At 43.3% G+C, this 15,573-nt stretch overlaps 1 protein-coding gene across 2 annotated transcripts; it reads left to right on the top strand.

The window, feature by feature from the left end:
- Nucleotides 1–1,449: 1,449 nt before the first annotated feature.
- Nucleotides 1,450–14,938, top strand: LOC112267138. Of its 2 annotated transcripts, XM_024445249.2 has the most exons (17): nucleotides 1,450–1,581; nucleotides 2,063–2,169; nucleotides 3,125–3,191; nucleotides 3,379–3,484; nucleotides 3,992–4,903; nucleotides 5,152–8,202; nucleotides 9,338–9,451; nucleotides 9,587–9,637; nucleotides 11,928–12,022; nucleotides 12,123–12,239; nucleotides 12,494–12,663; nucleotides 12,830–12,932; nucleotides 13,053–13,214; nucleotides 13,488–13,566; nucleotides 13,754–13,862; nucleotides 14,086–14,291; nucleotides 14,403–14,938. In XM_024445249.2, exons 2-17 carry the CDS (start codon nucleotides 2,063–2,065, stop codon nucleotides 14,549–14,551), a joined length of 5,598 nt encoding a protein of 1,865 aa, XP_024301017.2. In that variant the 5' UTR covers nucleotides 1,450–1,581; the 3' UTR covers nucleotides 14,552–14,938. The 2 variants fall into 2 exon arrangements, with proteins under 2 accessions (XP_024301017.2, XP_024301019.2); XM_024445251.2 differs by lacking the exon at nucleotides 12,123–12,239.
- The last annotated feature ends 635 nt before the right edge of the window (nucleotides 14,939–15,573 follow it).

Genomic DNA, 15,573 nt, shown 5'->3' with positions numbered 1-15,573 from the left:
CCACTCCAATACCTTGACTCTGTTGTCCTTAAGCCATTTTGCCACAACTTTGGAAGTATGCTTGGGGTCATGGTCCATTTGGAAGACCCATTTACAAACAAGTTTTAACTTCCTGACGGATGTCTTGAGATGTTGCTTCAATATATCATCATTTTCCTATCTCATGATGCCATCTATTTTGTGAAGTGCACCAGTCCTTCCTGCAGCAAAGCACCCCCACAACATGATGCGGCCCCCCCTGTGCTTCATGTTTGGGATCGTGTTCTTCGGTTTGCAAGCCTCCCCTTTTTCCTCCAAACATAACAATGGTCATTATGTTCAAACAGTTCTATTTTTGTTTCATCAGACCAGAGGACATTTCTCCAAAAAGTACGATCTTTGTCCCTATGTGCAGTTGCAAACCGTAGTCTGACTTTTTTAATGGTGGTTTTGGAGCAGTAGCTTCTTCCTTGCTGAGCGGCCTTTCAGGTTATGTCGATATAGGACTCGTTTTACTCTGGCTATAGATACTTTTGTACCTGTTTCATCCAGCATCTTCACATGGTCCTGTTGTTCTGGGATTGATTTGCACTTTTCGCACCAAAGTACATTCATCTCTAGGAGACAGAACGCGTCTCCTTCCTGAGCGGCATGACGGCAGCTTGTTCCGATGGTGTTTATACTTGCGTACTATTGTTTGTACAGATGAACGTGGTACCTTCAGGCGTTTGGAAATTGCTCCCAATGATGAACCAGACTTGTGGAGGTCTACAATTGTTTTTCTCAGGTCTTTGCTGATTTCTTTTGATTTTCCCATGATGTCAAGCAAAGAGGCACTGAGTTTGAAGGTAGGCCTTGAAATACATCCACATATACACCTCCAATTGACTCAAATGATGTCCATCATCCTATCAAAAGCTTTTAAAGCTATGACATAATTTTCTGGAATTTTCCAAGCTGTTTAAAGGCACAGTCAACTTAGTGTATGTAAACTTCTGACCCACTGGAATTGTGATACAGTGAATTATAAGTGAAATAATCTGTCTGTAATCAATTGTTGGAAAAATGACTTGTGTCATGCACAAAGTAGATGTCCTACCCAACTTGCCAAAACTATAGTTTATTAACAAGAAATGTGTGGAGTGGTTGAAAAATTAGTTTTAATGACTCCAACCTATGTGTATGTAAACTTCCGACTTCAACTGTAAATTTGAGATGAGTAATGTAGGATATGTAAACATTATTAAGGTGGCATTATTTAAAGTGACTAGTGATACATTTATTAAATCCATTTAATTTAATGGCATTACCTAAAGGTAATTATTCAGAATCACATCCTTGACTGAACTGTTTTCTAGCTATGACCTCTGCTTATGTAATGTGTTTAATGGGTAACTGTACCATATCCTGTATACTGTAATGCACCTGTGTGTGTTTTTCCCATCAGGCAGCTGCAGAAAACCAGCGCCCCAGTGGAGAGCAGGCTCAAGTATCTGACAGGAGAGTGGTTTTACGAGGCCAAGTCTCTGAGACACAGGGATAAGATCCATGGCTCCGACATCATCCTGGCCTCCATGAAGCAGAGGAAAGCAAGTTCTTTAGGTGGGTCAAAAACACTGTTCAAACACTAATTGAGTGCTGCATTCAATAAGTAATTCTCACACAAAGTTAAGCATGTGTGCAGTACACACATACTGCCGTATAATGAAAAAGCCATACATCAGAGTAGAACGTGTACTGAAGAGTGCTACCAAACCACACTGTTTTGAGTTCAAAGTCAGGCCACAAAGGTACTGTATTTAGTACTAAACGCTTATTGCGTCATGATTGCAAGGTGTCGCGATATCTTTCCAACTGTCCCATTATCTGGTTTTAATGTCCATTCTAGAACGTCCTTCTAACCAATCAGGAACAACTATTCAACAATGCTGTGGTATAAGTAAAGTTTATGATACCGGGTTGGTATGTACAGATCATCAGCAGACATGGGTTTTTGAGTTTATAGTGAGGGTACTGTAAGCACTTATTGTCTGTCTGTCTGTCTGTCTGTCTCTCTGTCTGTCTTTTTCTTTCTTTCTTTCAGATGGGTCTCTGTCCAGACCCAGAGCAGTCAGCGGTAAAGTCTCAGACATCACCCCCTCCAAAACCTGCCAGGCTCCTGGTGGCACCAACACGGCCCCAAGAGAACAGGTGATCCAATGCACCCCTCCTCCCACCCCTCTTTCCTCATCCATCCCTAACCCATTCCTGTCTCTACTGTAACCCATTACTCTACCTAGTCTCATAACCATGCCTTAAGGCTAAGTCAGTATAGCAGTTCATCATGATTGATCAATCATAGTGCTTGCCTGCACAGAGTGAGTGAGATACTCGGGTGTTTGAACAGCTCCTGAGTCCTGTGGTGTGTGCGTCTTAGGTGTGTCTCGTGACTCAATTGGAGTCAACATAGGTGGTGCTCACTGTTTGCATGGAATCTGTCTGCTCTGTTATACTTACAGGATGTGGTCTCACGAGGCTAGGAGTCAGTCACTATGGGAATGCTATAAAAAGTGATTATTTTGAGAAGTCGGTAATTCAATTTGATAGGCCTTTAATTTTACGTTTGGCTGTTATTGTACAGATAACATGGCAGTATGATTCTCTGCCCAGTCACTTGTATTTGAATCGGTTCAAGTTCGGGAGGGGGGCTGCCAAGAGTTTGCGTAGGGAGGGGGTTTGGAAGATTTTGGAAATTGTTTCCCGTGTTTAATTCTGATATCTTACACCACTTCCTAAAGTCAATACAAAATGAAGTCTTGTAGTGAAGCTTGGTGTGTTTGGCATGCTATGCATGAGGTCAAATGGGCTGTGTTTACCTCCCTAACTCCCAGTGGGCATCAGCCAGCTCTCTAGGTGAGTCGGCTCTTCCACAGCCCTGCCTCCCTTTGATGTCACAATTAATCACATGTGAGCAGGCATCAGTTATGCAGGAGGCGTGTTCACTGAACAGCCAGTCACAGAGGTGCTCAGGAATTTAATGAGGAAATACAAATAGACCACAGATTCCAGTACAGTGTATCCTGGTGCTCTGAGGGCAACTCATTTATAGTATACAACCCCAATTCCTATTCTATTTTGATAGTGGTCATTCTGTCTTTTTTTGCAGCAAAAGCCCCAGTGCATCAGATGCAGAAAAAGAGAGACTAAATTCAGTGGTGCGCTCCCCGGGAAGGGTATGTGAGATTTCATTTGCAGAGAATATATGTGAAGCATGAACAGAATAAACAAACAAAGCATTTTCATCTTGTTCTGATTTACTTCTGATTTTCCAATCACCATATCACAGTATGACAGTATTATGAAATATAGATTCATAAACCAATTGCATTTCCTAATCATGTTCTTCTCTTCTCATTCCAGCCAAGGCACAATCCTTTTAATCGAGCATCCCTTATTCTGGAAGTAGAAAAAACAGAAAAACAGTTATCCAATGGAAATCAAGAGGCTGAGAAAGCATCTGAAACAGGTTAGAGTGCAGTGCATACACCTTTTTATACAATCAAGCATTATGCAAACATACAGGTAAATAGAAGAAAAGGAGGTTGAGTCGAATTGAGTAACCTGATCTTTCAGGATGCTATGAGAACCTATTTTGGCTGATTCACAATAGGGATTTACAAATGTAGGATCTTCATTTGGTCATTCTTTTGTTGCTCAGAATGTTCCTGGACTTCAGATGAGCTCCGTGATTTACATAAATTCTGAAAAAACACACTGTTATATTAACAGTATTGCACTTTTCATGGAGCCACCTTTTGGCTAGCTAATAGCATATTCACAATCAAGCAACATTATGGACTAAATGTTCAAATCCTTTTGATGCGGGATTATTTTAGCTGTGGCAATATAGGTCAAATTATGATCCTACATCTGTAGTAAGTTGATACTGATGTCAACCAGGCCTGTGACAAGGCAAGAACTTATCACAGTAAATAATCATCATCTCCTCCATCATCTCCTCTCACGCACACAGAGCCCTTATCTCCCCTGAAGATTTACATGACAGCAGACTCCACCAGTCACAACTCAGCAGGGTCTGCCACCTCCGAAGGGTCCTCTCTAGGATTTAGGCCTGTGCCCAAGAAGAGAACCTTCCTCTCCCGGCGCTCTCAGAGCTCTCTTACAGGCAGTGATGTCTCCGTTCCTGGGCAGCAAGGTCATGTAGCTGGGTCAAAGGTTACCGCCCCTGCCCCTCAGGGAAGTCTCCAACATGGCTCTAGCTGGGGCTCCAACCAGTCCAGCCAGGGGGCATTGGATGTTCAGTTAGAGAAAAGTACTCCATCTTCCATCTGTGAGTTACAGAACAATGCAACTCCAGTTTCTCCCTCTAGTCAGCAACTGAACACTTTGAGTCACCTCTCCCATAAGCCACTGAAGGATTTAACCCTAGTCTCCACCAATACTGAGCTGGAGAGAGGGAAAGAGGCCCATGAGAGAGAGAAGAGAGCAGAGGAGCCCTCAGATAACTCAGTGAGGACCCCCTCTCTTCTTAGGGAAACTGAGAGTTCCAAAGTTCCATTGAGGCCCCTGAGTGAGCCAAAGCCTCTCAGACTGTTGGAGCTTAGACCAGCCACACACTCTGATAATTACAGACACACAGATAAATCCTACACAGGTGGTCAGAAGAGTAGCGATGGTCTCATCCAGAGAGAGTTCGTCAGTATGGGTCCTCCTCAGGGCAGAGAGAGGTCTGATGGTCCATTTTCAGAACCTCTGTCCATACCACTCTCTCCGAGTTCAGAACTAACAGCCCCTACTCACCACCAGCCTGCTCAGCATGCAGCCTTTCAACTCATTGAGATGCAGGACAAGGAGATGATAAGAACCTGCAATGTGGGCACTGCAATCAGACAGGAGGATGATAGTCTGCCTCCAAGCACTGTAGGTAAGTCCTAAGACAGAAAGTGAGAATTCATGGAGCCCACACAACAATCTAAAACCAGTGTGAAAATGTATTCAAAGTCACTCAAGTGCTTGGCTTAAGGGTACTGTTTATACAGGAACGTGATCAATCAATGGAATTCTCACTAATGATGAAGGATATTACTAGGCCACTGTTGAAATGTCTAACCTAGACTTTTTCAGCTTATTTTGTCATTCATCATAACACTTTCATTAACTTTCTTTTTTCAGAACAATGGATGCATCATGAACTCAAAAACCCCGGGGATAAGCCTGATAAGCATGTTCGTAAAAAACGATTAGGGCACAAACCTGCCTCTAAATTAGCCCCCCGTAGTCCCCAATCCACAGGGGAAGAGGGCGACTCCATATCTAAAGTCTTAGAGTGGTTCAGCCGCAGCACCGACAGCAATGACTGGCTGGAGACTGAAAGTGATCAACCAGACATGGAGGAAGACGTGATTGGCCCTGCGAAAACAGATACAGATGATCGGCCTACCTTTGAGAGCAGGTCTCAGCAGACGGAGGGGAAAGCTCCAGAGATGAAGAGAAAACCTCTACATGTTGACCCCAGCCTGGATATACAAAGTATTGGAGAAGGAGTGTCAGTGTGTTTAACACCAGATGTAGAGGATGGATCTCAGTCTGAATCCTCTGTGAATCAACCTCCTGACCAGTCACCTCTGAATACAGAAAGATCATACCAGCCCAAGAGACGCATGTCTGAGGCTGAGAGGCTGAGAGCAGCATATAGGAAGGAGTTCAAGCAAGTGATGTTAGATAGAGAAGACGATGTGATATATAGGCAAGAGGATGTGAAGAAGGTCAGTGGCCCTCCAGCCAAAGCTACTGGACCACAGGTCACAACACAGGAAGTCAAAGAGAAGGAGGAGGTCCAAGATGAGAACCAACCACCCAAAATCTCCCACCTGAAGTCCTTCTGGGAGAAGGGCAACACCGGGCCCAAGATACTCATCAGCAGATCAATCACTGACAAAGGACAGCAACAAATGGAGAAAGAGAGAGAACTAGCAGATAAGTCTCATAGAACTGTTCCTGGCTCAGAGTCATACAGTGTGGAGGGGTCGTCCAGGAAGAATCTCGGGGATGGAAAAGAGGGTGAACGGTTAAGCCTAGATACTCAACAAAACTCTGCTAGTCAAGATGTGAGAAGTGTTCAGCCGAGTGTTAGCCCTTACAAACAGGAGGTATACACACCCAAACAGAGTGTTGTTATTGCTCCCTCTATAGAGATATGTACACTGCCAACCTTGGATGTTAGCTACACTCATGGGGCTCAAAGTGAAGAGGACGATTTGACATTAACAGAAGAAGATCTCAGAAGATCCCCAATGACAGTAGGCAGAAGAAGCTCAGAGGCAGAAATAGTCTTCCTAACTAGACTCCATCCTCAGCCTGACACGGTGTCCCAGTCCAGACTCAGTCCAGAACCTCAGAGATTCTCCCCATCCACACTTAGTCCTCAGCCTGAACTGCTCCTTCAGCCCACAGTTAACCCCCAGCCTGTGAAGCTCTCACCTGCCATACCAAAACCCCAACCTGACATGCCGTTCAGTCCCAATCCACTGCCTGAACTACTCTTCCAGCCTGCAACCAGCCCAGACTCTAAGAAGTTCCATCAGTCTAAACACAAGGTTGAAAAAGAAAGTGAACAGTTTCCCCCCAAAACTCAGCAGAGCTATGTCAATGAAGAAGCAAAGGAGGGTAACGAAATGAAAGGAGATTTTGTGCAGTCATGTGTGTCCAGTAAAAAACAAGACCACACCATTACAGATAAAGGAAATAGCCCACACACTCTGAAGCAGGTTCCCCCTCGGCAGGATAGCAAGGCAGACAAGATAAAGCAGCTCAAGTGCTTCTGGGAGCAGGAGAAGAACAGGCCTATATTTTATACAGGTAAATCAAAAGAAGCAGGGGACTCCAGCATGACTCAAATTCCATCATCGGCCCCAGGAAAGCTGAATAAAAGGTTTACCAAGTCTGAGTTTGACCTGAGGTCAATCTGCAACGAATCAGACAGCGACCACAAAGGCGATTCCAACCTTTCCTCTGACAGAAAAAGACAGAATTTCACAGTCTTCACAATGAATCAAAGACTGGAGAAGTCGTCCCCAGGTCTTGGATCAAACCGCTCGCAGTTTAAGAATCTTCGTAACTTCTGGGGTGAGGCCACTTCGAATAGCAGAGGGCCGATCTCTTCTGACGAACCCAAAAGCCTCAAAAAGAAGGAGCCAATGGATGCCCAGAACTCAATGCTTGAGTTAAAGCAATGTGTTGACCCTGATTTCTATAGCAAATCTTCCCCCGGCCGGTCACAAAAGATCAGTGCAAGACCACCTTTGGATGAGAGCCGGCTTAAGAAAACATCTTCACCTTCTTCTCCATCTCGCCCTCCATATTTAGTCAGGGGGAACAAAGACAGAGAGCACCAGTCGAGGTCTAAATCGATTGGAGCGGGTTCAGGAGCTATGATTGACACTAAAGTGCACCAGTCAAAGTCTAGATCAGTTGCGGTGGGATCAGGAGCTATGATTGACACTAAAGCCAACTTCTCACCTCAAATCACTGTAGAGTCAGAGCTGCAAAGAGCCCCTGGTGTATCAAGGAGCTCAGAAGAGGACTTCAGCAAAGAGGAAAAGGCCCTGAAGCCCCAAAGCACCGCAGGAAAGGAATCTTGGTCTCACAAAGCTAGAAAAGACAGTTTTGGAAACTCAAGTGGAAGTGGACGTGCAAGTTCCCTTCGGCGTGCCACCAGTATGTTCACATTAGACATGAATGAGGAACAGGACCAAACTTCTCTGTTGTACCCTAAAAAGACACTAGATATTAGTCCTTTTCAAGCTAAAAGGACACAGGGTAGACGACAGAGTGCTGACAAGCAAGCACTTCTTGGTTCAAGGAGGTCCTCAAAATCATCTGACGAGTCTGAATCTCTGACACCTCGCGCTCGGGCCTTTGTTCCCAGAGACTACCGCCATTACCTGGGGATCACAGAGAAGACCAGCGTCCACACTGCTCTTGCCCTGGCAGGGAAGGAGCAGAAGGAGGCAGAAGGCCCGCCTGGGGCTGAACTTGACCTGAGTGGTGGGGTTGTCAGATCCAGCACCCTAGTGGGCTCAGAGGAGCGCTACAGCAGGAGGAATAGCAAGATAACCCAGCGCCCCCTGACCCTCTGGTTAAGCCAGGGCAGCACTGACACAGGACGTGAGTCATCATTCAGTGCGTCTGAAACTTGGTCTAACGCCAGGATCAGTTCAAACCGTGAGTTTTGATGATCTACTGTATACTGTAACACCCTGTTGTCTTAGTACAAGTGTTATGTAACCTGTGTCATTTCATGAAAACATACTAAATGTATTTGTTTATCTAGGCTCCATGTGAAGTCAACTACTTGTAGATGTTTTTGTAGATGAGGCAGCATCCAGGATGCAGTGTCCTTGGCTATCTGTGTCAGTGTAAATAGAGTGTGTGCAGGGAATCAGCTGCCTGTGTTTAATTTGTGGGTTGAACGATACTCTTTTGTAACTTTATTGACATCACATGGTTGTCTAATAGAGCCAACAGCCAAGTAGCCAGGTTTAGCTTTGTTTGAGTTAAGCATTACAGTTCAGGATAGATCTAGAACATTCTTGAGTTTACTTTTGATGATATTTACAATTTTTATCCAGTAAAACAAATCATTTTTGACAACCTCAAATATATTTTTCTCTTCCATCTTAAAAACTCGAGAGAAGCTTGTAAACAACAGACTACATACACTGAGTGTACAAAACATTATGAAAACCTACTCTTTCCATGGCATAGACTGACCAGGTGAATCCAGATGAAAGCTATGATCCCTTATTGATGTCACTTATTAAATCCACTTCAATTAGTGTAGATGAAGGGAAGGAGACAGGTTAAAAAATGATTGTTAAAACTCGAGACAATTGAGACATGGATTGTATACTTGTACCATTCAGAGGGTGAATCGACAAGATAAAATATTTTTAAGTTCCTTTGAACGGGGTATGGTAGTAGGTGCCAGGTTGCAATGCTGCTGGGTTTTTCACAATCAACAGTTTCCCATGTGTATCAAGAATGGTCCACCACCCAAAGGACATCCAGCCAACTTGACGCAACTGTGGGTAGCTTTGGAGTCAACATGGGTCACTGTGGAACTCTTTAGACAACTTGTAGAGTCCATGCCTAGACAAATTGAGGCTGCACTGAGGGCAAAAGGGGGGGGGGGTGCAACTCAATATTAGGAAGGTTAATGTTTTGTACCCTCAGTGTAAATTATCAGTGTAAAGAGGCCGCATGTAATGTTTTTTTGAACACGTCCATGTGTGGTCTTTATTAAAGGCATCTGCATGTACAGTATGAGCAACTCTTTCTCTCATTTCTGATATTTTAGGTGACAATTATGATGAGGATCAGGACCATGTACAGAAGGCATTGAAGAGAGCTCAGGCCCGCCCACGAAATCTGGCCAAAAGTCTTGAGGACATCACAGCATCCATGCCACCACGTGAGAAATGTCCCTTGTCTTCTCAACCATTATACAAGCATTATAAGGGTGCTGTCAGGATGGGTCAGGTACCAGTATTAATGCAGGTTGGGGTGAAAAAGTAATGTTGTCTTTGTTTTCCACCATTCCCTACAGGACAAGATAGAAGGCTGGCTCCTCTTGATGACATCAGGCGAAGCAGTGATGGTTAAGATTTGTTTTGTACCTTTCTTAGAAATGTTATTTGCCTTTGGTTCGATATTGGGTTAGACAGTTTATACCAAATGTAATGTAGAATACAGGCTTTTTATTAGATGTTGTAGAATGCTAGCATTGTTGGGTAATTCAATAGCTACAGTAAGTGATCTATGATAAGGTTAATCAAATCAAATTGTATTGGTCACATACACATGTTTAGCAGATGTTACAGCGGGTGTAGTGAAATGCTTGTATTTCTAGCTCCAACAGTGCAGTAATATCTAACACTTCACAACAATACACACAAACCTAAAAGTAAAATAATGGAATTAAGGATATATAAATATTAGGATGAGCGATGTCGGAGTGGCATAGACTAAAATACAGTAGAATATAATACAGTATATACACATGAGATGAGTAAAGCAAAAATATGTAAACATTATTAAAGTGACTAGTGTTCCATTATTAAAGTGGCCAGTGATTTCAAGTATATGTACAGTTGAAGTCGGAAGTTTACATACACCTTAGCCAAATACATTTAAACTCAGTTTTTCACAAATCCTGTGATTTAAGCCTCGTAAAAAGTCTTAGGTCAGTTAGGATCACCACGTTATTTTAAGAATGTGAAATGTCAGAATAATAGTAGAGAGTGATGTATTTCAGCTTTTATTTTTTTCATCACATTCCCAGTGGGTGAGAAGTTTACATACACTCAATTAGTATTTGGTAGCATTGCCTTTAAATTGTTTAACTTGGGTCAAACATTTTGGGTAGCCTTCCACAGGCTTCCCACAATAAGTTGGGTGAATTTTGGCCCATTCCTCCTGATAGAGCTGGTGTAACTGAGTCAGGTTTGTAGGCCTCCTTGCTCACACACGCTTTTTCAGCTCTGCCCACATATTTTCTTTAGGATAAGGTCAGGGCTTTGTGATGGCCACTCCAATACCTTGACTTTGTTGTCCTTAAGCCATTTTGCCACAACTTTGGAAGTATGCTTGGGGTCATTGTCCATTTGGAAGACCCATTTGCAACCAAGCTTTAACTTCCCGACTGATGTCTTGAGATGTTGCTTCAATATGTCCACATAATGTTCCCCCCTCTTGAGGCCACCTATTATGTGAAGTGCACCAGTCCCTCCTGCAGCAAAGCACCCCCACAACATGATGCTGTCATCCCCGTGCTTCAAGGTTGGGATGGTGTTCTTTGGCTTGCAAGCCTCCCCCTTTTTCCTCCAAACATAACGATGGTCATTATGGCCAAATAGTTCTATTTTTGTTTCATCAGACCAGAGGACGTTTCTCCAAAAAGTATGATCTTTGTCCCCATGTGCAGTTGCAAACCATAGTCTGACTTTTTTATGGTGGTTTTGGAGCAGTGGCTTCTTCTTTGCGGAGCGGCCTTTCAGGACTTGTTTTACTGTGGATATAGATACTTTTGTACCCGTTTCCTCCAGAATGTTCACAAGGTCCTTTGCTGTTGTTCTGGGATTGATTTGCACTTTTCGCACCAAAGTACGTTCATCTCTAGGAGACAGAACGAGTCTCCTTCCTGAGCGGTAAGACGGCTGCGTGGTCCCATGGTGTTTATACTTGAGTACTATTGTTTGTACAGATGAACGTGGTACCTTCAGGTGTTTGGAAATTGCTCCCAAGGATGAACCAGACTTGTGGAGGTCTACAATTGTTTTTCTGAGGTCTTGGCTGATTTATTTTGATTTTCCCATGATGTCAAGCAAAGAGGCACTGAGTTTGAAGGTAGGTCTTGAAATACATCCACCTATACACCTCCAATTGACTCAAATGATGTCAATTAGCCTATCAGAAGCTTCTAAAGCCATGACATAATTTTGACGACTCCAACTTAAGTGTATGTAAACTTCTAACTTCAACTGTATATAGGGCAGCAGCCTCTAAGCTGCAGGGTTACGTAACCGGGTGGAAGCTGCCTAGTGATGGCTTTTTAACAGTATGATGACCTTGAGATAGAAGCTGTTTTTCAGTCTCTCCGTCCCAGCACCTGTACTGACCTCGCCTCCTGGATGATAGCGGGGTGAACAGGCAGTGGCTCAGGTGGTTGTTGTCCTTGATGATCTTTTTGGCCTGGCCCCCGGTGATGCGTTGGGCAGACCGCACCACCCTCTGGAGAGTCCTGCGGTTGTGGGCGGTGCAGTTGCCGTTCCAGGCTGTGATACAGCCCGACAGGATGCTCTCAATTGTGCATCTGTAAAAGTTTCTGATGGTTTTAGTACCAAGCCGAACAATTAACCTCTCATACCTCTCTTTATGTCCTCCCTCAGCATCTATCCTCCCCTCTGCCTCCTCATCCCTCTACTCTGACACTGAGCATTTGAAGAAGATGAGCAAGTCTGTTCCCTCGTTCCTGCAAAATGAGGTAAAGTCACTGCAGCTTTATTCCATGTGAGCGCTTTAGGTCAAAGAACACTATGTCTGTATGTGCACTGGGCATTCTAGCTCTGCTGTCTGTGTTCTAGAGCGATGGTAGAGACACTGACTCCGCCTCTGAGGACAGTTACCATGGTGGCAGGCAGAACACGGGCAGATCCATGACTAAACTCAGCAGCTCCTCTGGCATGGCATCTGTGTCCTCTGTATGTTCACTTTACGCATGCCCTGCTAAGACACAACCACTGTTCACATTCAAAGCATGCACATTTTCTGCCTAATCATTTTCTATTGGCAACTATCATGATTATACAATATTAACAGTCTTATTAAATCTCTTAATTGTCCCGTTAACCACAAATTTGATAGTTTTTCACATCCTGACTTTAATGAGAACTGCCTGCATGGCTATGGTTTTATGTGAACTGTTTAAACGTTTTTAACTCTGTGTGTGTGTTAGCTGAGTGGCAGTGTGATGACAATGTACAGTGGCGACTATGGAGGTGTGGAGGTGCAGGGGAGCATCCAGTTCTCCATCAACTACGTCCAGAAGCTCAGGGAGTTCCACATCTTTGTGGCTCAGTGCCAAGATCTGGCGGCCGTCGACCCCAAGAGGGGCCGCTCTGACCCGTGAGTATAGTACCACTATTACACTAGGCCCCTGATTGGATTCCTTATGGTCCCTAAATGTTGGGAATATATAGCCTTGCTTTCTTATTTACTACTCAATATTTGATTGGACACTGCTGAAATACATGGTACTTTGTGTGTATGATTCTTGTGTTTCTTGTCGTAGGTATGTTAAAAGTTACCTGGTGCCTGACAAAGCCAATCTAGGGAAGAGGAAAACGTCTGTGAAGAAGAAGACTGTCAACCCCATTTTCAACGAGCTCCTCAGAGTAAGAGATTTTCTAAAAACTCTATATGATTTACGTTAAATAGAGTAATGTATCTACACATACATAAGGTCTGACATAAAGTGCTTTTAGCGAGACCTCTCTCTCCTGTTCCTTCATCAGTATCGGCTTCGTATGGAGTACCTCCGAACTCAGACCCTCATTCTCTCCGTCTGGCACCATGACACCTTTGGCAGGAACAGTTTTCTGGGCGAAGTGGATGTGGACCTGTCCAAATGGGACTTTAACCACACCCAGATGAACTACTTAGCTCTGAAATCCAGGGTAAGACAACAACACACCTGTTTTGTCTGTGTACTGGAGTCATTCAGCACTGTACTAAAACAATAATACAAAACTGAAATCCATATCTCTGCTTTTGTTATTTATTTCAATGGCTGTGCGTGTTAGTATTGTTTGACATGACATGTGTATGCTGCTATACACAGTAGGTTGTGGAGGTGTTAGTATGGTTTGGAGAGTGTCCAGTGAGGTGGTGGTTCTATATCGTAAATTGGGGTACTCTCTGTGCTGACTTTCTTCCCCTGGTCTCCTCAGCCCACGTCCAGTCTGCAGCCCTCAGATGACAGAGGGGAGATGAAACTGGCCATACGCTTCCTGCCTCAGGTCTCCCACAGTAAGAGTCTGTATGCCTCACATGTCTTAACTGTCACCAGTCTCTATAAGCAATTTATTATATAGAAAATGTATATTTTATCAAGAAAATGTGTTGCTTTCGTTAACTAGTTACCTAAAATATTACTTTTATGCAATAGAAAGCTAGTGTACACGTTCACTGAATCATGCTTGATTCTGATCCCTAGGCCTAGGCAAGGACCCCCCCTCTAACAAAGGTGAGGTTCACATTTGGGTGAAAGACTGTAAGAACCTTCCCCTCATCAGAGGGGCCACCATCGACCCATATGTCAAGTGGTACGTACGACACATGCCATAAATAATATCAACATTTGAAATGTATGAATGGATAAATATGATCAAGGAGAACTACAGTTTCTGGGGAGAACAGAAGATGTGGAGGCCTATCATAAAGACATATTCCCTTCTTAGCCTCGATTTCTAGCCTTTCAAATTTGCTTTGCTCAGGATAGTTGTAGGTTGAATATGTAATAATATTGTAAGACTACCTCCTCCGTAGCTTCGTGCTCCCAGATACGAGCAGAAAGAGTCGTCAGAAGACACGGGTGCTGAGGAGGACGGTGGAGCCGGTGTTTAACCACACCATGGTGTACGACGGCTTCAGACAGGAAGACCTGAAAGACGCTTGCGTGGAGCTAACCGTGTGGGATCGTGACAAGTTGGCTAGTAACTTCCTGGGGGGTCTAAGACTGGGGCCTGGCACAGGTACTTATGGACTTTTCTATTACATTTTCTAGATTTCTCCATAGAAACACGTTCATTTTATTCAATTGATTACAATGGCTAAGCCTAGATTCTCTCCATCTCTTCATACAGGCAGAAGTTATGGGGCGGTGGTGAATTGGATGGACTCGAATGCTGAAGAGGTTGCTCTATGGGAACGAATGATGACCTCTCCAAACGAATGGGTGGAGGATGTGCTGCCACTGAGAATGCTGACCACAGCAAAGACTGTGCTGAAATGAGAACAACTCTGAGAGAAAGTCTTCAACCTGCCACAGTTCAAATAACATTGTTGCTTTTTATATTATATACTGTGATGTGTAATCTAGATTAATCAAATACATTTTATATTGGAATATATAGGAATGAAGAAGCACTTGTAAAAATCTACTGAACAAGTTGATGATCATATGTCTCTTTAATACATTTATGTTATATTAATGATAATCATACAAGCCAAATATTATGATTATTATCATCAGCCGAAACACACTTATTTTTGGTGTTTAATCCTCAATTACAACAAGTTTACTCACTCCATTATTTATATTTGTTATGACAGATTTTTCCATGACGAATGTACATCCTAACATTATTAACCACAATTAAAGAATGTGCAATGATGAGTATTCAGTGTTTTGATCATTGATAGTTAGTCCAGAAGATGTGAAACGTTTTAGTAGCTCCATGGTCTGTCTGTGTGTGGGGGTGGTGTACAGTCTACTCTGTACCCATCTCTTCAAACATAACTGCCTGAGTAATGGCCCTCACTACATGTGACTTTGTACATGGTGTGCCAGATCACTTTGGCCAGAAAGCACTAAGCACACTGCATCAGCAGCCCCACCAGGTGGACCAACACACAAACAGCAGGACTATTGTTTTACCATGCATGGTCAGGGAACCTGTGACTGATTTTCATTATTTTCAAACTGTTGGTAACATTCTGGAATGGGATCTTTTTGGTAGACAATATATATACACACACACATTTGGCCAAATGTCTTGTTTCATTACCTGTATATTTTTCATTGAGGGTAATTGAATTTATGTCCTACTGTATCTGAGGACCTCTCATAGAATTATGGTTCTCTTCCTGTAACACACAACCAACCACAGAGTGAGACTGTAGCCTAATACATAATAAATATATATATATATAGAATATATAGACCGGTCAAAGGTTTTAGAACACCTACTCATTCCATAGTTTATTTTTACAATTTTCTACAAAGTAGAATAATAGTGAAGACATCAAAACTAT

Source organism: Oncorhynchus tshawytscha, linkage group LG14 (genome assembly GCF_018296145.1).
Source record: "Oncorhynchus tshawytscha isolate Ot180627B linkage group LG14, Otsh_v2.0, whole genome shotgun sequence".
In the NCBI taxonomy this organism is placed as follows: Eukaryota; Metazoa; Chordata; class Actinopteri; order Salmoniformes; family Salmonidae; genus Oncorhynchus; species Oncorhynchus tshawytscha.
The sequence above is the reverse complement of the archived record's forward strand: the minus strand, read 5'-3'. Positions and strand labels throughout refer to the sequence as shown.